Source organism: Labeo rohita, chromosome 7, assembly GCF_022985175.1.
Source record: "Labeo rohita strain BAU-BD-2019 chromosome 7, IGBB_LRoh.1.0, whole genome shotgun sequence".
Lineage (NCBI taxonomy): Eukaryota > Metazoa > Chordata > Actinopteri > Cypriniformes > Cyprinidae > Labeo > Labeo rohita.
The window spans coordinates 25367111-25391160 of NC_066875.1; the positions used below are offsets into that span (position 1 = coordinate 25367111).

Below are 24050 nucleotides of genomic sequence, written 5' to 3' on the forward strand. Positions count from 1 at the left end.
CTCAGTTAAACTCTGTTCACACACAATTTTGATGCTTCAAAAAGTTTGTGAAAGAAATCTCAATTAAGCGGTTTATTTAATCTTCTGAAGATACATGATTGCTTTATATGATGAAAAGATTTAATTTAGGCTAGATACGTAGAGCTCATCAAATACGCTAACTGGATTCTCAAATGTTGCTTAACAAGCAAAAAACAATGAGGTTTGTTCTCTCGTGTCAAATAAGCACATCTGAGAATCCTTTTACCATATTTCATGCACTTTATGTATGAGTTGGTTCATGTTTTATATTAAGAAAAACTGCAATTAAATCTGTTCATATAAAATGATCATGTCTCTTCAGAAGAATTGGATGAAACTGCTCACATGGACTTTTTAAAGCATCATAGTTTTTGTGGAATGGATTTAAATGCAGAGACAGAAATCACTCAGGTTTCATTAAAAATATCCTCGTTTATGTTTCAAAGATCAAGTCATTTCACTTTGAAACAACGTGTTTTTTTTTTTATTTTGGGTGAACTTTTCCTGACTTTTCTGTGTTTTTGCAGGTTGGTGAGATTTGATCCATTAGGTCACTATCTTCTAACTGCCATTGTAAACCCTTCAAACCAACAGGTGAGTCTTGCTGGAAATGTTGTTTAGGCACAAGACATTACAATTCTATTTTTTTAATATTTGTATCTACAAATGTGCCTGCGTTTATGTGTTGCAGAATGATGATGATCCTGAGATTCCAATGGACAGTGTGGAGATGCCTCATCTTCGTCCACGCTCTTTCCTCCAGTCCCAGCCTGTAAGACGCACACCCATCTTGCACAATTTTTTGCATATCCTCACTTCCCGCAACTCCGTCCCTCAAGCTGGAGGCACTCTCGCTTCTTCGAGTGATGAGGCCTCTGATTCGTCTGGGCATTACACTGTTTTGAGGGAGCGATCCCGGCTGCCATACCATGGTTGCGTTCAGCCACTCGGAGTAGTGTGTTTCTGTAGCCGTTGCTCATCAACCCGGGTTCCGTCTCCACCTGATGAAGACGTTTCAGACTCCGCATCCCTGGAGGGACAATCACATGCATCCACCTTTTCTTCTGCACGCACAGAGCCACGAATACCACGGTTTCCTGCCGAATCTCATGCTGCAAATCGGCCCTCTGCATTTAGCTGCGTGTATGGTGGTGGGAGCAACATGCGGAACATTTCTTCTAGTTCTGGGAGGAGGGGAGTGGCTGGAATGGCATCCATCCCACCTTTCCGGCAGCAACCACCAGTCAGGGAAGGTGGAGGCCGTCTCCCTGGGGCAGATTGGATAGGCAGTGTGCTTAATGGACGAAGTAGTAATTTGACTCCACCCAGAACTAGCGCTTCCTCCATCAGCTTGCTTTCTGTCCTGCGGCAGCAAGGAACTTCTACCCAGTCACCTGTTTACACCTCTGCTAGTGATGGATGGAGCCTTCCTCATAGCAGTGGCAGCACATCAGGGACTAGTTCCAGCAGGCATCGCCGACCAGAGGAAGAGGGGCGCAGCAGCCCTTCCTCCATCCGCAATGTTCTCCAGTGTAACCTTAATCGCTATTTCGTGGAGTATGAGCGAATGCAGGACCTGGTGCAGCCTCTAGAGGGCAACAGGCAGGACCAGCAGACTCAGGAAATGCTGAATAACAACATGGACCCAGAGCAGCCAGGTCCATCTCATTACCAGCCACTCTACAGTGGCGAAAACCCATCACGCAGTCACATGAACCGCTGTAGAGTCTGCCACAACCTCTTCACCTACAATCAGGGTACTAGGCGCTGGGAGAGAACAGGTCAGCCGGCACCTGCCGAGAGAAATGCAGCTTGGCAACCTACTAGTCCTGCCTTCCACAGTGTAGCCCCAGTCTCTCACTCTGATCATGACCTACTTGAACACAGACCCATGGAGCCCAGCCCAGACGCCCCAGAACCTCATGTTCCCTTTTCCCGCAGCGCAGCTTCTGGTCAGCATGAGGAGCAGCCCGTCGGGCTGGTCTTCAACCAAGAAACTGGACAACTGGAGCGTGTTTACAGGCAGTCCGCCGCCTCTCGCTCAACAAATGTATCACAAGAAGCCTTAAACCAGGAAATGCCTGAAGACACACCAGATGATGATTACTTACGCAGGTGAGGCAGCAGTCTTGTTTGAATGCTAAAAGGGGTCACGTTGTGAAGAATCACATTTTTTGGTTTGTTTGATATTGAAAGGTTGTGGCATAAAAACAATACAAATTTGTCCTCACCAGTCCAATAAGAATATTATTGAAATGCTCATTGAAATAGCTGTGCTAGTGACTAATTTTCACAACTTACTGATACCAGATGTTGGCTTATGGCCATCTACATTTAAATGACAGCAGTGCTGACTGATGTTTAGAAACTTTGCCCAACCAATCACAGGTAGATAGGTGGAAGTAGGATAGTAGGGCTCAACTAAAACAATTATTGGGATCAGTGATTCAGACTTTTACTTGCCAAAGTTTTCACTGACCTCACTAAAAAAACACTTTTGGCCATATATACTCTACCACTGTCACGGTTTCTACAAAAACACTAAGCATAAAACTAAGCAAAAGCTGTTTTTTTAACATTGATAATAAGAAAAGTTTCTTGAGCATCAAATCTACAAATGACAATGATTCTTAAGGGTCATGTGCAAGACAGAAGTAATGGCTGCTGAAAATTTAGCTTTGCCATCTCAGGAATAAATTACATTTAAAATATTTTTAAAGCATTATTATAAATTACATAATTAAACCTACTTGTTTTTTTTGTTTGTTTTTTTGATGTACTGAACTATTGTAGACTATTAAAGGATTAGTTCACCTAAAAAGAAAATTCTGTCGTTAATTACACACCTTAATGTCGTTCCAAACCTGTAAGACCTTACTTTATCTTCGGAACACAAATTTAGATATTTTTGATGAAATCCTAGAGCTTTCTGTCCCTGCATGATAGCAACACAACTACCATGTTCAAGGCCTAGAGAGGTAGTAATGACATAGTTAAAAACGTCAATGTGACATCAGTGGTTTAACCTTAATTTTATGAATTTTTACTTTTTGTGTGCAAAGAAACAAATAACAACAAACAACAAATGTCCTTACTACCTTTCTGGACCTTGAACGTGGTAGTTGCATTGCTGTCTGTGCAGGATCAGAAAGCTCTCAGATTTCATCAAAAATATTTTAATTTGTGTTCTGACGATGAACAAAGGTCTTACATGTTTGGAACGACGTGAGGGTGAGTAATTGATGACAGATTTTTCATTTTTGGGTGAACTATCCCTTTAAATTCTGTATCTAAATATCACCTAATAAAGAGTGGGTTGCAGTGTGGATTTTTTTTTTTGTGATCCTGTCCTGATCCAAGATGGTGTTGGCAGTGGACCTGACAGCATACCTGAAGTCTGTATGTGAATGTAGCAAAGCACTGTTACTCATTTCACATGTGAAGAGATTGTTTCTCAAGGCACAGCAGCTGAAAATGTTTTGCATAGGAAATGAGAAACCGCTCTGAGTGAGGCGCTTTGGTGCTAACACACCAGCTGTGAGTTTGATGTCATGTTAAATATAATTTTTAACTTTCTTATTCATTAATAGTAGCCTCTTTGCAAAGCCTATATTATATAGTGATGGGCTCAAAAAGCAGTCCACACTGCAATGTGCCTCTAAACTGTTATTAGAGTAAAATGATCAGGAACCTTGTTTGGGTTTCAAAGAAAAGTGTCTGACAAGGAAATCAGCTTGATCTGACCTTGTGCCTGTCTGTGTGCACTCTATTAGCCCGTGTGCATCCGGAGCTGGGCCTAGTATTAATGAGGTGCTTATCTGCATATCAACACTGTCACTTCCCCACAGCATAGATGAATAAACATTAAAAAGTGAGTGAGGTGACAAAGTGCTTTTTGCATTTTGCTACAAAAATTATACATCTCACTAGAAAGAAATTGCACAGAAAGAGGACAGTGTATTTGCATGTCATTGTTTTTATATTTGGATTTATGTGATTTTGCAAGAGCTTCTTGTGTTCACCAAGCGTGTCAAAAGTGAAATGAATGGTGGACTTCTGAAGTTGTCTGCATTCCTTTTTGAGCCTTCACATGCAAGTCAAAATATCACTCTGAACTGCTTTAAGACCCCTATAACAAATGAAAGTATCTGCAAGATACTGACAGGAACTGTAAGTGAAAGGAACATGTTTGTTGTATTTATGCTGTTCATAGCAACACAAGCAGAATGAATGTGTCATTCAAGATTTGTGAGCTTTCATTTCTCACTCTTGTGATCTCAGCTGTAAGGGACACCAGGTCCTTGAAGTGTTGACAGTGCTTGAATTTAGTTGAGTTTAATTTAATTAAGGGCAAATGTTTACATACACCTTGCAGAATCAAAATGTTAATTATTTTACCAAAATAAGAGGGATTATACAAAATGCATGTTATTTTTTGTTTAGTACTGACCCAAATAAGATATTTAGTCCACAAGAGAAATAATAGTTGAATTTATAAAAATGACCCTGTTCAAAAGTTTACATACGCTTGATTCTTAATGCTGTGTTGTTACCTGAATGATCTACAGCTGTTTTTCTTTTTTGGTTTAGTGATAGTTGTTCATGGGTCCCTTGTTTGTTTTTGGTTGAAAAGTTTGAATTTGAAGATCAGGGTAAATGTAACTTTTTTTTTTTTTTTGTCTTCTAGGAACAAGTATCTTCTGTAGCTTCTGAAGAGCATTATTAAATGAAAAAAAATGATATTTAGGCAAAATAAGAAAAATGTACACATCTTCATTCTGTTCAGAAGTTTACACCCCTGGGTCATAATGCGTAGTTTTTCCTTCTGGAGCATCAGTGAGTGTTTGAACCTCCTGCAATAGTTGCATATGAGTCCCTCAGTTGTCCTCAGTGTGAAAATATGGATCTCAAAATCATACAGTCATTGTTGGAAAGGGCTAAAATATACAAAAATGCTGAAAACACAAAGAATTTGTTGGACCTGAAGGATTTTTTCTGAAGAACAGCGAGCAATTTAACTGGTCTGGCTGTGTTTTAAGGCCAATGCTGTGCAACAAAAAAAACAGTATCACACTTTAATTATGCAGAAGTGCAACAAGAATTAATACTCATGTCATTTGACGTTCTCCCATGAGTCCCGCTCCAGTTCAGTGTTACTGACCCACAGCTTTGAGCAGGACAAGCAAGGGACCCATGAACAACTATCACTAAAAACAAGCAAACAAACAAACAAAAAACAGCTGTGGATATGTAAACATCTTTCATGTGAAATATCTTATTTTGGTCAGTACTAAATGAAAAATAACATGCCTTTTGTTTGATCCCTCTTATTTTGGTCAAACAATTAACATTTTGCAGATTCTGCAAGTTGTATGTAAGCTTTTGACCTCCATTGTATATACTTTTATATATACTTTGTGTACTTACGTATATTTTTATACTTTTATTCTCTTAGACATTTATTGATCAAAAAATACAGTAAAAACAGTAATATTGTGAAATATTAAAAAAAATTCTTGTTGGCAGATGTAGAAAGAGTGAGTTGCTAGTCTACAATATTACTTTTATGCTTAAGACACAGATTTTGTTTGCGCATCACCAGTTAAAAGGATAGTTCACCCAAAAATGATAATTCTGTCATTAATTACTCATCCTCATGTCGTTCCAAACCCGTAAGACCTTTGTTCATCTTCAGAACACAAATTAAGATATTTATTAAGATCTGAGAGCTTTCTGATCCTGCATAGACAGCAACACAACTACCACATTCAAGTTAGTAAGGACCTCAATAAAATAGTCCATGTGAGATTTAAAAAATAAAAATTTAAAATATCTTAATTTGTGTTGCGAAGATGAACGAAGGTCTTACGGGTTTGGAACGACATGAGTATTTTGGGGTAAACTATCCCTTTAAGGAAACAGTCTATTGTTTAAAGCCCTGTAAAACTAGTCCCCCATTTTTTTTTTTGGTAATGTCTGTATAAACCCTGGGTCGGACTGCTGATGCTGCACTGTGTCTAGTTGAGTCGTTTAAGGTAAACATTTTCTCGCAGCCTAGTATTTAACTGTTTCTCCAAACTGTCACAGTTGACTCACTAAAATAAGTAGGCATGCAAACCCTAGGTCATTTGGCTCATAAAGTGAAGTCTGATTTTGTTAGGTGCTGCAGCTAAGTTAACTGACCCACTTTTCTAAGTTGAGTCACAAGTTCATCACATTGGCAATTTTGTAAGAAATCTGCCCTAAAATGTGGGACAATCTTTGCAGATTACTCCCCTCAAGGGTTCCTGCAATGCCAGCTACAGTCCATTGGGGGGGTAGTAGCTCATCACACTGTGCGTATGTGGCGGTAACTTTGCACACAGGTCTTCATCACTGAGTGGCCTATGGGCCTTTATTCTGATGATGTACTTGCACTCTAATACACAGTCCTCCTCTTTTCATGTCACCGAACAGCCTGTCCCATGTGTACGGCTGTGCTGTGATTTGGCTGTGTTTTAAGGCCAATGCTGTGCAACAGAAAACAGTATCACACTTCACTTATGCAGAAGTGCAACAAGAACTAATACTCATGTCATTTGACGTTCTCCCATGAGTCTCGCTCCAGTTCAGTGTTACTGACTCACAGCTTGAGCATGGAGCAAAGTTTCAGAACGAAGTCTTCCCACTACCTGATAGTGTTGTACCTGAAACAAGAGCAACTTGTTCACTGTAAAATAAACAAAAGTCGTTTAATTAATAACAGCTGCCTCATAGATGCAGAATAAAAATTAAAAATGAAAAGGTCTTAATACTGTAGTGTCAAATCGTGCTACACGTGCTACTTCTAAAGGTGACCGTAGACAAAACGAGTTAAAAATACAGCCAACATTAGCAAAACAGTACGTTTCAGAAATATTTTGTGGGTTTTTAAAGAGCATTGTTTGCTTCATCTCTGTTAAAATGCAGATCTTGATCTTTAAGAGTCAAAAGGAGCAAACAAAGCAAATGTGTGAAAAGGAGTCAGAATCGATCCGTTCTGTTTTTGCTGTGAGTCAAAGGGCAGAAGATGGCATTCTAATGAAGAACTGAGCACACCCACACCAAAAACATTCACATACACACACATCACACTGACTCATGCTGAATAGAAATGCCCTGCTCGCTGCACAACTGTCCATCCAGCTTTGTGCCCTGCCAGTCGGAGACAGCGTGTTTTTGTCCGCAGGGCTCGGTCTCGTCTTTTAATGGCCTTCAGCAACTCTTTGTTGTATGAGGAATAGTACAAACTCAAACTTAACAAATGCCCCAATTTAACGGGTTATTAACCAATTCCTAGCCAATGCTGGCAGAGCGCACATCATTACTTACACATTACATTCATTTAGCCTTCGCATAACAGTCGGTAATGAGCATACTAATGTCCTTGTGCAGTTTAATGAGATTTTTAATGATTGTGATGGCCCGTGGTGGGGAGTGTTACTGTAGAAACAGCTTCGTGGAAATTGGAGGAAACTGTGTCTTCCTCTTCTTTGTGTGACATCCTGTCAAGAGATTCTTCACAGTTCAAATACATGCAAAGCTGTGTGATTCTGTTTTGTAGGAGGCTGCTGGAGTCGTCCATGATGTCTCTTTCCAGATATGACGTCTCTGGATCACGAGACCACCCCATCTATCCCGATCCGGCCAGGTGATTCATTGTGTGTGTGATGTGTATGTTTGTGGGTGTGAGTGTTGTGTGGACTGCATTTCATGGTCATGCCACTTGGCCGGTGAGGTCTAGGTAATGAGGAAGAGTGTGTGTCACGCGGCCGGACAGCGGTGTGACATTTCAGCCCTGCCAGCACCCCAATGTCCCCCTAATTCAAACGCGCACACACATAGCCTGTCAGCATCCTCTGACTCCATGAGCGAGGCTCATAATAAAGTGAGTTCATGGCTAGTGAGTCATTGTTGAGCTCTGGGGAATCAGCTGTGGTCTGGGATCAAGACAGATTGTTAGCACGGACTCCCGCTGGCAGGTTCGCACAAACACACAGGCTGACGCACAACTCTAACCTGTGAATTACCACAACAGACTCATTTCCCCCTGAGCAGAATGTACCTGGTGTTAGAAGCCATCCGAGCAGAGGGATGCTCTGACTCCAACACATTCAGAGCCACAAGTAATTGGCGCTATATGACATGGTTGTTTCCCAGATCTCTCTCTCTCTCTCTCTCTCTCTGTATATTGGCCTAAAACACGTCCTCAAACACATGCTGATAAACTGTGTGTGCGCGCATTGTGTGTTTAGGCTCTTCCAGACAGACTGTCACTGATTTGGCTGATTCTCAGTTCCTTAGAGCTCTAAAAAGTTCTGCCAAGTTTCTGTCCCTGCAATTGTGTGTGTGTGTGTGTGTGTGTGTGTTTGTGGGGGAAAATATTCGGTTTCGTTTGATTCATAATTACAGTAATTCTCTTTGTGACTGGTGAGGATGTGTGACCATTGTCACACCCTGGGGTTTATTTGGAGTTTAGCTCTGTTTGTCTTATAGTATTAGTAGTATTAAGCTCATCTGTTCCAAGCTGGTGGCAGATGTCCTTGCTCAACTAGTCCAAAACAGAATGAAACTCCAGATGCTCTTCCTGTCTAAACCGCACAAAGGATTTTAGTTTTGAGGGCTTCATTCAGCGAGTCCTTCTGCCGAAATGCTAACTAGTGTCTCTGCGGCTGAATTAAATGAGAATAGATGCAGCTTTCAATGAGTGGATACAAAATGTTGTATTAAGTATATGTGACTCTGGACCACAAAACCAGTCTTAAGTAGCATGGGTATACTTGTAGCAGTAGCTGATTTTGTAAAGTTATTTTGTAAATTTTTTACTGTAAATGTATCAAAACTTAATTTTTGATTAGTAATATGCATTGCTAAGAACTTAATTTGCACAACTTTAAAGGCGATTTTCTCAGTATTTTGATTTTTTTGCACCCTCAGATTCAAGATTTTCAAATAGTTGTATCTCGGCCAAATATTGTCCTATCCTAACAAACCATACATCAATGAAAAGCTTATTTGTTTATTTTTTTTAAAACTACTGACTGGTTTTGTGGCCCAGGGTCACATATATAAAAACTATGCATAAAATTTGTTTAAAAACAGAAGATTTTAGAGGAGGTTTCTGTCTGGGTGGAAAAGGGCAGATGGTTACACACATGAAAATGTCACTAATTTAGCGAACGGAAGTGAAACACAACTTGTCTTTTTGTGAATCAGACCACTTATACGTCAGTCTTTTGGATTTGTTTGTCTATGTTTCATGAATTAAACATTAACCATCTCTAATTGGCTATTGCATTTGTGTACTCAACAGACACTTTGTACAAATAATATGCATTCAACACAAAAACAATATTATAAGTGTAAATTATAGCTGTAGTTAAAGTTTAAAGGCATAGTTCACCCAAAATTAATATTCTGTCATCAGTTACTCACCCTCATGTCGTTTCAAACTTTGTTCATCTTCGGAACACAAATTAAGATATTTTTGATGAAATCTGAGAGCTTTCTGACCCTGCATAGACAGCAAAGCAGCTACCACTTTCAAGGTTCAGAAAAGTAGTAAGAACATCGATAAAGTAGTCCATATGACATTAGTGATTTAACTGTAATGTTAAAAGCTACCAGAATACTTTTTGTGCACAAAGAAAACAAAAATAACAACTTTATTCAACAATTTCTTCTCTTCCGTGTCAGTCTTCGATGGATGTTTACGAGAGTAACACGATGCGTGTGGTGCTGCTGAAGCAGGAGGCAGTGTTTTGACGTAGAAAATTCATCTCTCTTAGTCATCCTCTCTGTTGATATCTTCAGATATGTTGTGCATTGTCTTCTGCTTGTAAACAAGGTGCTTGACATCTGGGTTCTACGTCAGCACGCTTGCATCAGCAGCACCACACACAAGTGTTGTGTTAGTCTCATGAACACTTGTTGAAAAATGACATGGAACAGAAGAAATTATTGAATAAAGTTGTAAGTTTTGTTTTCTTTGTGCAACAAAGTATTCTCATTACTTTTGAAAATTAAGGTTGAACCACTGATGTCACGTGGACTATTTTAACAATTAATATTACGATTTTAACATCCTTACTATCTTTCTGGGCCTTGAACTTGGGTCAGAAAGCTCTCGGTTTCATCAAAAATATCTGCATGTTGTGTTCCAAAGATGAATGAAGGTCTTACGGGTTTGGAACGAAATTAGAGTGAGTAATTAATGACATAATTTTCATTTTAAGGTGAACTATATCTTTAAGATGCTAAAGTATCAGTATTGGTAATGTTGGCACACATATTGTCTGTCAGTGCATCTCTTAGTACATGTATTTATTTGAGTAGTACGTCAATACAGTAACATGACTTAATTGGTATGTTGCCTAGCAAATATCTAACATCATTATGGGTTCTCTCTGTGGTGTGTGTGTGTGTGTGTAGGTTGTCCCCTGCAGCATATTACGCACAGCGTATGATCCAGTATCTGTCTCGGCGTGACAGCATTCGCCAACGCTCTCTCCGTCCCCCCAGCAGACCCCGACCCCTGTCCTCTAATCCCAGCAGCCTCTCCCCTGGTCCTGCCCCCAGCTTGGAGAACAGTGAAGTTGACTTTGAGGAGTTTGAGTAAGTAAACAATAACACAGACACACAAAGCCTGTGCCAGGTGATTGTTTCTGCATTCTTACCTGCTCTCATCCGCTCGTGAAAATCTCTATGGTTTTATTTCCCTGTTTTGTTGCTAGGCAACCCAACAAACATACAAGGCAGACTCTGAATCCCAGAATGTTATCATTTCAGCTTTTCAGCTGACTTACTGAGCTTGCCAACAATTTTACCAGAGTTGCCCGTGGCATCTCTTCTTATAGAACTTGGCATTAGCGTTAGCCTTGGCTTGAAATGCACTTTGACTGATTCCGATGGGATGTAGTAATGTACTGCTTTGAGCTTGCTGCTTTTTTCCTCATCTCCTGGACAACTGTGAAATTAAATGAGAGAAGATTTTTTCCTCTTATCTGTTGTGTTTTTCAAAAAAACACATTATTTTAAAGCAGGTTTACTAGTAAGAATAGTGCCTTAAAAGCCTGATCAAAACAAAGGCAGCAATGACAAGGAAAAATCACACACTGCGTTCAAACAGATAAGGAACAAACCTTGGTCAAGCTAGCGAGCTAGTGAATACATTAATATATATTATTAAGTACAATGTAAATTAAGTGTAATGATTATAATGAGCTTTAATGAAATAGAAGCCTCTGGGATATGTGAGTAGTGGGATACAGGCTGTGTTTGTATGACAGATGCCTGTTAAGACATTGGATAAGATTTTGCAAAGACAGATGGGGCACGCTGAAAAATAAGATTTTTTGAATTTCTTTCTTTCTTTTTTTACCATTGCAGTTTTTTTCCCATAAGCAAATTATGAAATGACACTTCCCTTGCAATCTCGTTATTAGATGCTTAAAAACCTGAGCAATACTCTGGTTTTTAAGCAATACTACTTGGGAACTGTTATGAAGTCCATACACATATTTTTAATTTCCAAACGCTCTTTTAATTTGTTTGCAAATGTGTTTTTGGAAGCAGCCAGCTAGTCTGTGCTCAGGGCTTCAGTCATTGGTCCTTTTATGAAACCATTAGTGCTCCAAAAACTGTCTCTCTTTCCCTTCATCCAACCCCTCCACTAGTTGAATATCAGTGTTTCTCTCCTCTCCAAACCACGCAGCTCTTCTCCCCCTCTCTTTCTCTCTTTTTTTCCCTTCTTTTTTTGGCACGGATTAGATGCCCTCCTCTGAGCTGATGAATAATTCCACCCGCTGGCTGGAGAGTTCAGCGTTCACTGCAGTCTGGGACTACAGATCCATATTCATCAGAATACTTATGAAACCCATCACTCTTTCAGTTAGCCTTCATATTAATATTTATGTATGCCAAATTTTTTTTTCTTAAACTTCTTCTTTTCTTTCAATTCTTTATTAGTCATTCCCACTATTACCTTGTAAGCATAATGAAGTCCGCATTCAGCTAAAAAGTGATTGTAGAAATGCTTAAGCACTTCAGTTGTTTTATTTATTAAGTATTCACACTTTGCCTTAATTTTCCAAAATTACAAAAGGCGATGACTTTAAGCAATTAATGTTTGATCTAATGATTATTGTGTGTGTGTGTGTGTGTGTGTACAGGGACAATGGAAGCAGACATAGGGCTCCTCGGAACGCACGCATGTCTGCCCCTTCGCTTGGTCGCTTTGTGCCCAGGTAGGAACACTTATAGTCTGTTTATGCCAATAGACCAGAAATACATGCTAACTCTGTTCCAAAACCTAGTGAGCTGCCTCACTGCCTGCTGCCTACATGGGCAGCGTCCATCTGAGAATGTGTTGTGCGTCATGCAAATAGCACTGTGCAGGCACAAGATGTACACAAGAAACTTGACTCACAATTGATTCCAATATAGTTGATGTGAGAGAAATGACGCAATATTTCAATAATAATAATATATATTATTATAAATCTGAAAGTTTGCGGGTTAGTATGTTTTTTTTTTTTTTTTAAATGTGTTTTATGCTCTACAAGGCTGCATTTATTTGATTAAAAACAGTGCAATAGTAATATTAATAAAAACAGTAATATTAGGAAATAGTTGTAATTTAAAATGACTGTTTTCTATTTGAATATATTTTAAAATGTAATTTATTCCTGTGTTGGCAAAGAAGCCATTATGCTAGTCTACTCTATTAGCAATTTAGAAAACAGTTGTGCTGCTTAATGTTTTTGTGGAAACCATGGTAAATTTCTTCAGGATTCTTTAGCTGTTTTTCCACTGAAATTACCTGGAACAATTTGTCCTAGGAGCTTTTTCCCAGGAACTTTTTTCCCCAGATCTGTTGCAATCAGCGTTTCCATCGCGGTCTAAAGTACCATGAAGATTAGGCAAATAGTCTGGTGATGTAGGACTGCGTGCAAGTGCTTCTCCTAGTCCAGGACCGTTTCTCAAAACCAAGTATGCAAATTTCAGATTGTGTCCTTGGTAGTTCTGACTTCACAAGTTCGCCAAAATATATAAACATGACTTTATATATCAGCCAAAACTTTATGACCTGGAACAAATGATAGATTCATGAGACCAAAGATTACCTGTTAGATTTTCCCAAAGTGAATTATCTCATGTTTAACCAATACATAGACATCATAGCCAGCGGCAAATATCGGAAGAACTGGCTGAATTGAGGCTGCTCTTGGCGGGATACATGAGCCTGGTGATCTCCTGGAGCTCACATCTCTGAAATCGGTAAAGCACATTTTCAAATAGGCGCTGTCTTTATAAATAAACTGCACATTTTTACCTGGGACATTATTTAGATCTTGGTTCCTGTGGTGGAAACGCACCGAGTACCACCCCAAAGTCCGTAGTTCCTGGGTAAAGTTCCTGCGGCCTTTTTGTTGACTAGAAAGTTCACAGAAGTTTCACACTATGCAACGGATATCTTTTGTAACTGTCTTTACTGTCACATTTGGTCAATTTAATGCATCTTTACTGAATAAAAGTGAAAATTGTAACATACAGGTAGCACACATATTTTGGGAAAATATTTTCAATTGTTTTAGCTTTTTATTACTCTTCACAATTACTTTTCTCATAAGCAAATTATGCAATTACACGTCCCCTGTAATCTCATTATCAGACATTTAAAAATTTGTGCAATACTCTCTAATTAAAGAAGTTCACTTCCAGAACGAAAATTTACAGATAATTTACTCACCCCTTTGTCCAAGATGTTCATGTCTTTCTTTCTTCAGTTGTAAAGAAATTATGTTTTTTGAGGAAAACTTTTCAGGAAGTTCAAACTCGCAGGCACCATAGAAGTCCACTATACAGAGATAATTCCTGAAAAGTTTTCTTCAAAAAGCATAATTTCTTTACAACTGAAGAAAGAAAGACATGAACATCTTGGATGACAAGGGGGTGAGTAAATTGTCTGTAAATTTTTGTGCTGGAAGTATACTTGATAATTGATTTTGTAATCAGCATTTTTCTTATTTCATTCATCATACTGGATATATTTTTACTGAGTTTGTAATAGAACACTATGGAATTTCGTTCTGTGTGAAATATGCATGTGATGCTGATGTTATACAATCTCAAAACACTGAAATCTTGGGTTCCCATGTGCTGTCATTCTCTCTCACACTGCCTCTGTTTCACCCCATCTCTCCCAGGCGGTTCCTCCTGCCGGAGTTTTTGCCGTATGCTGGAATCTTCCATGAGCGAGGGCAGCCGGGCCTAGCAACACACTCATCCGTCAATAGGGTCCTCGCAGGTATGTTCGCCCTCTAAAGCTACAGGAGTTTTCTAATATTAGATGGGCTGGGTATTCACTGAAGCCTTTGTCAGGGATGAAACTTCCCAAAAATGTTTGTATAATGTCATGTGTCAGGTCAATGACGAGTGCTAATTCGCCCACTCGTCCTTCTATTTTGGCTAGTAGAGCTCTCAGCGGGGCTCTTTAACAGCAGTTATATTAGCGTTTTTGCGTAAAAGAGGTAGTTCAACTAAAAAAAAATCTGTCGTCATCGGTTCACAGTTCGCACTCATGTCGCCCTTAATGTGTATAATAAGCACAAAGCTATTGTAGGTTTCAGAAGACACTCAATACACTCAAGTTGTTTTGACTACTTTTTTTTGGTTTATATACAAAACGACTTTAGATTAACGCATTTTCAGTGAGCTACCCCTTCAATGTTAATCATATGTAGCTACAGTGACATCAGCAAAGTATTAGCTACGGAAACATTTCTTCAGCTAACTTGTAATATGCATGTTTTCTCCCTTGCTTGACACAAACAGCTATGGTTTTGTATTTCCAGTTATTTTTACTTCCTATTCCTGTACTTCAAAGCAACTTTCTAAACACCAAATAGTCTCAAAAGGTATATCTTGATATACCTGTACGCCCTTGTTGCAGGGTTACTTAAAAAAAAAAAGTTGTCTTGAAGCCAGCTGCCAGCTGCATCGGATGTGCCGCTGAACATCTTTCCTACATATAGTCAACAACTTCCAGAAGTGCGGAAGAATCAAACAGATGTTGTGAATGAATAGTAAATTACTAGATGTGTACTATGGTATCAGGAAAAAAACAACTTGCACAGCTCTTATTTTTGGCATCAGCTTTACAATTTTTTTCATCCATCTTTTAAGTGCTTGTGAGGGTGGATGTCCCTTACTTTACAGATCCCACTCCCTACATATCCTGCACCAATTCAGCATCACAATACAAATGTCCACAGAGCTGCTTTTCGCTTTTGCACACCAGCGTTCTTTCTCTCTCCCACACAGAGAGGCATCTTCAGCCCACACTAATTGCAATGTGTGATACGAGGTTCAGAAATGCCCCTCTCCAAACCCTCTCCAACTCACACAGAAAAGAGCATCATGGCTTCACTTTACAGAGCGGCAATCGTTCAGTCCCTCTCCTCTCCTCTCCTCTCCTCTCCTCTCCTCTCCTCTCCTCTCCTCTTATTTTTTTTTTTAGTTTACTCTAGTTTACTTGTCCAAAGAATAAAGATCAGTGCAATCTAAAATTTGTTTGGACCCTAAATTATTTGCAGAAGAAAATACGTACAGTAAACTATGACAGAATTTTCATTTTGGGGTAAAATATATTGTGCGGCTGTGATTTAAACAACATTCATGTACATGGCAGTGTTAGAACAGTTATTATAGTCATCTGTCAGATTTTTCTGTGGCAAGATGAATTATGTGCATAAATTAACTGTGAATTATTGTTAAATCAGTACTTTATCTAGTTTTTTTGTAATTGTCAAGTGCACTGGGGGTGAACTAATCATATTGAACTTTTCCGTTTTTAAATAGAGAATTACTTTACCCAACATCCAGTAATCACTCTTGGGATTAAAGTTCAGTAATGGGTAGTGATTGTTTTGTGGACTCCTGTTATATTGTGTTGCAGAGGGTGGTTGCATAGCCACGAGGTATGAATGGCCCTTGTTCTAAGATGAGAGGAGAGGACTGTTATTGTGAACCCCAGGGCAAATATCCAAACTGAGGCAATTACCAGCACACATTCCCCCTCTTCAAGCATTCTCCTTCTCTAACTGTTCTCAGAAAAACTTATACAAGCCCCACAGCACAGAGCGCAAATACACATACACATTTAAGACATAACCTCTCACATGTCCAGGATTTCTCTCTTACTCTCTCTTGCTCTCTGTAATCCATCCATACATCATAAAAAGTACTCCACGTGGCTCCGGGGGGTTAATAAAGGCCTCTGAAGGGAATCAATGCACTTTTGTTACAAAAATGTCCATATTTACAACTGTATAAAGCGTAATCCCTAGCTACCGCTAGTTTTGTTTACAGCAACTTGTTTTATCTATATGGTGTGTATATCAGAGATACTTCATCACTTCTCATCGGAGCTTATGCTACGCCTGCATCTTACGTCATCCACTGAAATGCCACCCACTCGTAAATGCACGTATGACAGTTAGCGGAAGCTAGAGATTAGGGTTTATTTAATTTTAAATATGGATATTATTCTTGCACAAAGGCATCACTTTGCTTCAGAAGGCTGTTATTAACCCCCCTGAAGCTGTGTACTTTTTATGATGGATGGGCACACTTTTTTGGCCTTCAAAATCTCGACCCCCACTCACTGTCATAAATCTTGGAAGAGCCATTTTTTTAATATAACTCTGATTGTATTCATCTGAAATAAGAAAGTCAAATACACCTAGGATGGCTTGAGGTGAATAAATCAATGGGGTGATTTTCATTTTTGGTGGAATTTCTTTAAGAATTACTCATAGCTCTATGGAACCAAACACTGTATATGCAGGTTCAGTGGCGCTTCCCGATACCATTTTTTACGCTACACCCTCTGGATGGATGAGCTGCAACAGTTTAATGCTTGATGTCAACAGTCAAGTTATTTGCATAAGTACATTTGATTGAGTGAGACTTGATCAAATATGTGTGCTTATGCTGTGCTGGGTCATGTTTGGGAAGTAGCTGAACTATGACCATTGGAAGCTAAAAGCGTGCTGTGCTCTGGCCTGGTAATTGTTGACCACTTGAGTGCTTTTGATTTCACCACAGAGTTTTGTACAGAGAGCACTCTCGTGTATAAGGCAGCTCCGTGATCTTTAAATCAATCAAAGGGCTGTATAAATTGATTAATGGGCTGTATTTGGCCCATGGGCCACTTAGCTGACAAGCCGTGTTCTTGTTTCTGCTCTTCTTCCCCTCTGCCTACCAGAATGTGTCTTGTGTAATGGTGATATTTATTTTCAATGAGAGTTTGATTGTTTTGGTGGTTTGCCACTCAACTTCAAACTGTCCAACTATATTTAAGCTATAGTTCTCATGGAAACCAAAATAAAACAGTGAAAATGTTTTGGGGTTTACCTTAGGGTTCGTAAATATATTTTTAATGATTATTAAAACTTTTAATGATTATTTTTTTTAATTTTTTACAAATGAAATAGACATGGATGAATTGTTCAATAATATTCATAACCTGCATTTACAAAATAGATGCAGTCAGTTACCTTAAAGAGGTAGTTCACCCAAAAATGAAAATTTTGTCATTAATAACTCATGTTGTTCCAAACCCATAGTTCCTTTGTTCGTCTTCGTAACACAATAAACTTAATCTTAATTTGTGTTCCGAAGATGAACGAAGGTCTTACGGGTTTGGAATGACATGAGGGTGAATAATTAATGACAGAATTTTCATTTTTGGGTGAACTATACCTTTAAGTGAATATAATTGTCTGGTATGAGTTCTACATTGTTTAGATTTAATCAGCAGTCACTGAAGCAACACTGCTGAGAAATATTAGGGTATGTAGTGTATGTGTGTGTGTGTGTTTATTAAATATTGTTTAACTACAGATAGGAAGTGTGATAAAGCCAGAGCTGGAGGGCCTTAGGATGCAGTGTGTAATGAATGAAGAGTTAGTGATGGAGAACAGTGACCCTCTCTAATTCAGCCCGTCTCTGATCCATTCAGTCCTGCTCCACCCAGCACTGCAGGCCTGACGGATCCCTCAGGCTGTTATTGTCAGAGAGAAACCCAGTTTATATGGACTTTTCAGAGCATGAAAAACTGCAGCCCAGACCCGATTATCTTTAATGGAATGGTCCTTTCACCAGACTTTCTCTCTCTATTTTTGCTCTGTCGGGTCAGTGCTGAAGAGGCTGGTGAGTATATATGAGGCGTATGACTGAATTCTGCTGCATGGGCAGATTGGTAATTTATGTTTTGGTCTGTGAAGTAAATTTCAACCATTTTGGAAAGTACTGATATAATTAGTTTTATCATGAAGAAACACATTTTTCTTGGTAGTCGCCCTAAATTCCGTTATTGTACGGGACACTTATGATGACCTCATTTAGCACACACACCACATGCCATACAAAGACTCCCTCGGGTAATCACTCCTTAAAACACTCAGTAGAGCCGCTCTTAAAACACAGCTGAGTCTATGGAGAGTTCAGGTGAGGTCTCGCCCCCTCTCTCTCTCCCTGCCTGTTTCTCTTGTTTCTTGTCTTTGTCTTTCTGGGCAGCTCCAGGTAGTGACCCGTTTTTTGAGAGGTGCAGCATCAGTAATGCCCCTCAGCTGCTCTTTATTTTTTTCCATTGGCAGAACTCAGAGGTCAGGGGTCACATGTCCTAACCATTTCCTGCTCTATGTATAAGAGGTTTCTGATTGTGAGATGCTGTTGAGAGTTACCATAGCTCTGTAAAGAATGGATCACTCGCTTACTGCTCACTGAATACTTATGCAGTGCAGTATATACTACATGCGGACTTCTGTTTTTTTAAATAGTATGTGAAATAGAAGTTATTACATGATTGTTATGTAATGTTATGTACTTTTTTTGCATTATCAACTTGTTAAAACATGTTTTTTTCACTTATAATATATTTTTTCTGGCGGATCACGTCATCAAATAGAGATGCCTTAAACTAATTTGATGGATCTATTTAGACTCCAAAAAAAAAGTGTTGTCTTGTAAAAGCTTTGGTGACGGGCATGTCTGAGGATTTGCCAGATTAAAGCGTCAACATGTTTGATTAACTGATCTACAGGGGAAAAAAGGCAATTTTCAAATGATATTTGCATTTCATCCCTTTTGATACTTTCGTCCTTTGAGAGTGACAGCCTCTGGGTAAAGCAAAAGAGGATGTAGCTTGTCGGATCTGTTGTTCATGCATTCAAAATCTCTCCAGATGACACAGCAGTATGACATACTAGGCTGCTGAACTCCAGAAAACACTGCATTGCTCATGCCAGCTGGAATGGTGACTGCTAGTTAACAGTTGTAACAGCTTTCCTGCTCTGTGTGAAAAGGTGCAGACCTGACCTCCTTGGTGCTAACTGCCTGTGTCTGTGAGTGCTGAGAATGTAATTGGTGTTGAGCAGAAGTTTAATCAGCCAGCAGGGCAGGAAGTGCTGATTCTGCCAAGACTCTGAGACCTGTTAAACTAATCATCCAAACTTTCGAATTATCTCCCATGGCATTTGCCTAGTGTAAAAGGAACCATTTGATCATCTGACACTGTACTTTTGAGGTTCACAAACTATTAAGTGAATCTTAAAATTAAGAGAATGTGACGTGAATTTTTAGACCTCGGATGGTTGAGCTAGTATGTGGTGGTTTGTCTGTTCATCCACCTGTGGTGAACTTTCCTTTCTGAAGTACACCTGACAGAGCAACCATCTAGAAAATACACCTCTCGCTTTTACACTCTGTTGCTGTCTATAAATTAGGCTTATAAAAGCTTTCCAAGATTACATTTGGCCATCTGAGTGCAAGTTTAAGTATCATTGACATTGTTATAACATTATACACAATACAGTGCTAACTTATCCCTCACGTTCTTTTTATATATTTGGCTCAGTTTCAGTTTAATTCTCTCTCTCAAAAAGGCAAAATCAAATTAGTGACAATATGTCTTTCAGTAGAATTGTTACATTGCCTGAATATGAAATCTGTCGGATGTTGTGCTGGAACATTTTCAGGAAATTTGAACAGGTTGAACGTGAACTTTTTGTCAAAAATAGGTTTTCATTAAATTATCATTCTATAACATCTTGTCTATCATGGTAAACTTCACTTGTTTAGTGCAGAAAAATAGCGATTTATTGCATCGAGCAGAAATGACTAGGTCTTTCTCTTGTGTTAAGAGCAAGCTGCAGAGGCGCTTCCTCTTAACACCACAAGAACAGTTAACCTATCAAAATAAACCACGCAACATATTTAATAAAGGTGTATCAATACACAATCCCCACCAGGCCTGTGTAAACTGTGGCATGGCAAGTTTTATTTATTTATAATATCACGAGATGGCGGAGCGCAACAGAACAATGCAGTCTTAATTAGCTGCTCACTTAAATTGATCTTTCTCATCTCAGTCTGCTCAATCTTGGTGATGTCAGTGCCCTAAACAATGCTGTAATGGACTATTTTACATCCAGAGGTGAAGGATCGGATGGTGAAGTTACTAAAGAGGAGTCTGATGACAGTCTGTTTAATGCATAGTGCACGAACAGTTGCGCTGTACTCGCTTTTCTAAGTGTCAACTACACTATTCGTGCTATCTAAACATACAAGGGGTGATCAAAAGTTCAGAGACTATGCCCATGATAAACAATGGAAAACTGTCCTCTTCTGGGTAACGTTAGTCTGTTTGTGTAATAATGCAGTACAACACTCTCTTTAAACCTGGGAAATGAAAGTGAAAGCCGTCTCACTTTAAACCCGTTTTTCTCAAAATTCCATTCCTGAAAATCATAGCCTTCAGCCAACTTAAGATAGCCATAACTTTTGACAAAATAAAAACAGTTTGGAAAAGGGCTTGAACTTAGCTTTCATATGGTATCAAAACCTAAACAAGGTAACACTTCACCATGTGTTGGGTTTTCCTAGATGGCATCACATATGGATAAAGTATCAGTATTGCTTTGTTAAAGGATTAGTTCATTTCAAGAATAAAAAAATCCTGATAATTTATTCACCCCCATGTCAAGATGTTCAAATCTTTCTTCCTTCAGTAGAAAAGAACTTAAGGTTTTTCTCCATATAGTGAACTTCAGTGCTAGCCAACACGTTGAAGGTTCAAATTGCAATTGCAGTGCACCTTCAAAAGGCTCTACACCATCCCAGCTGAGGAATTGTGTCTTATGGAAGTGTCTTATGTAGCGAAATGATCAGGCATTTTCTAAAAAAATTTAGCTATTTATATACTTTTAAACACAAATGCTCATCTTGCACTAGCTCTTCAATGCGCACCTACAACTTCACGTATTACATAATCACATTGGAAAGGTCATGCGTGGTTAGCTCTTTGTCTGTGTACAGCCATTCAAAAAGATAAGGTAGGGAGAAAAACTCCATCTCATTTTCTCCTCCAACTTCAAAGTCGTCTGACATTGTTTTACCTTTTTTTGTAAAGGGCTTTTGACTTTCTTTGCACATTTGCTTTGTAAACACTGGGTCGATTCTTCTGTCTATGTCACACATGACCTTTCCAACATGACTACGTAACGCGTGAAGTCGAGTTAGTGGAAGACGAGCAATTATGGTTAAGTATATAAATGTAAATATGTTATTTAGAAAATTATGATCGTTTTGCTAGATAAGACATTTATTTTTTGGCTGGGATCATGTACAGTCCTTTGAATCTGCATTGACCTTCAACCCACTGCCTCCCATTTAAGAATAGTGGTGTTCTGTGAAAATATTCTCCCTTTAACAAACAAGGCAGCAGTGAACTTTTGAACTGAGTGTTTTTAAATACCACTCTATTGTTGATGTTTTTTTTTGTTTTTTTTTTTAATCTGTGAAAATGTAAATGAATGTATCCCCCAGTGTCTACAGCCTCTGTCCACCTTGTGAAATTCTCCTCCAAAAGTTACATTTTTTTCAGGGCAATTTGTTGTGCGTCTATGAGGAAAACGATTGCCGTGAAAAAGGTTTAGCTCATAGCTGCACTGTGACAGATGATAAATACTTAATCCCTCACCCTCGCCTTAGTGCTTTTTTTTTTTTTTTTATAAAATTGTCATTTAAATGTAGGTAATTCTTGTAAACTTAGTCTGTTCCTCATCTGTTCCACTCCACTCCTCCAAATTGTTTCTAAAATAAAACCATGGTACAGTAAAATGATTAATTATGTCCTTTGTTTTCAGATGATGACTTTGTGTCACTAGGATGTTTTTTATGTGTCATTCATTCTAATGACGTTTTTAGTGCAGTTTCTTTTGTGATTTGTCTTGTTGTTGACCTGCACTTTGGAGAGTAAAGAATTTAATGATTCAGTTTCAATCGACACAATCATCTCAGTTCAGTCCATCTTTCTGTTCTCCTTTATTTCTTCTTTAAAAGCTCTGCCTCTGTCGATATGCCTAAAACTTACACTGTTCAGAAGTTTGGGGCCAGTAAGAATTGATTTTTTTGCTTTTATCCTGCAAGCGTGCAATAAACTGATCAAAAGTGACAGTAATAACATAATGTTACAAAAGTACAGAAGTTTTTTTTTTCATAATAACATGTGTTAACAGAAGAATAACGTTTCATAATAATAATAGATGTTTCTTGAGCACCAACGCCAGATGTGTTGCATTTCAGGTTAGGTTTAGTGTAAAGTCCACAGCATTCTGGTTCCCAAAGGGTCTTTTATGGTGAGAGAAGCCCTCCAGCTCATTAGTCCATGGTTGTTAGAGCAGCTCCTGAAAGCCTGTCTGAATGCCAGCTCACTGCACCTGGGTGTCTGTGGGCAGTAATGGGCAGACAGCAGAGTGCAGGGGGAAGCGGTGTAATAGATATTTATGTCTGCATTACGTCTCCTTGAGTCCAGGTCATAACAGGCAAATCTAATCTGTTAGCCAGGCCCAGGATCGACCCTCTACTGGCAAATGGACCTCTAAGTGTACTGTTCGGCCAAAGCCTTCCCTCTTCCCCTCTGTAATTATGGTGACAGGCCTGAGCACTGAAGAGGACAGCCTGACATTTCCTTGTTTACCTCAGAGAAGAGTTATGTTGCAGGCAGAGACCTGTATTAAATTCAGTGGCTAGTGTGTTGTCTGATTTGCTAAGTGCCCAGAGTGTAATACAGTTTATATAACCATTGATGGACTCTTCGCGGAAGAAGTTATTGCAGATAGACGAGATTCCTCAGGCAAAACAAGGCTTAACTGTTATTGTCTAGATTAGATACAGAAGAGCATTCATAGATGTATCAAACTGTGAAGATATGTAAAACTTTTTTTTTCTGATTTTTGAGTTGCGTTTATCTGAGATTACATGTATCTGTATAGTGTTACCAGTATTAGTAAGGCTGTGTTACTCATTTTTATGTGTTCTGCTTGAGTGTTCAGGTCTTGGGTTGCACTCAGAGATGCCCTGCAAACCGCAACATAACACGATAGAGCCTCTTTAGTTGAAGGCTGTTAGATTTTCCTTGTTCGTGTAATGTGCTGCTTCTGTTGTGGTCAGATGTACAACACCATTTAAAAATGTGTGGTTGGTAAGAGTTATTAATGTTTTGAAAGAAGTCTTTCATGCTCATAAGCTGTATTTTATTTGATTTAAAAATAGAGTAAAACATTGTTACAATTTAAAACAGCTGTTTTCTACTTCAGTATGTTTAAAATTTTATTCCTGTGATGGCAAAGATCCTTTAGAAATCATTCTGTTATGTGACCCCCAACCACAAAACCAATCATAAGTAGCACGGGTATATTTGTAGCATTAGCCAAAAATAAATTGTATGGGTCAAAATTATCAATTTTTCTTTTATGTCAAAAATCATTAGGTAAGATCATGTTCCACAAAGATATTTTGTACATTTCTTACCATAAATATATCAAAAAACATTTTGATTAGTAATATGCATTGCTAAGAACTTCATTTGGACAACTTTAAAGGCAATTTTCTCAGTATTTTGATTTTTTTTTTTTTTTTTTTTTTTGCACCCTCATATTCCATAC

The 24050-nt window shown here is 38.7% G+C and overlaps 1 protein-coding gene across 2 annotated transcripts in view; it reads left to right on the top strand.

The window, feature by feature from the left end:
* The window catches only part of ambra1a (autophagy/beclin-1 regulator 1a), an 84498-nt gene that overhangs the window by 3118 nt on the left and 57330 nt on the right, over positions 1-24050 (top strand). For both annotated transcript variants that reach the window (XM_051114582.1, XM_051114583.1), the window contains exons 6-11: positions 549-615; positions 713-2136; positions 7604-7690; positions 10471-10653; positions 12210-12284; positions 14247-14347. In XM_051114582.1, the coding sequence (XP_050970539.1) occupies positions 549-615; positions 713-2136; positions 7604-7690; positions 10471-10653; positions 12210-12284; positions 14247-14347 (1937 nt within the window). The remainder of the gene's footprint in view (positions 1-548; positions 616-712; positions 2137-7603; positions 7691-10470; positions 10654-12209; positions 12285-14246; positions 14348-24050) is intronic.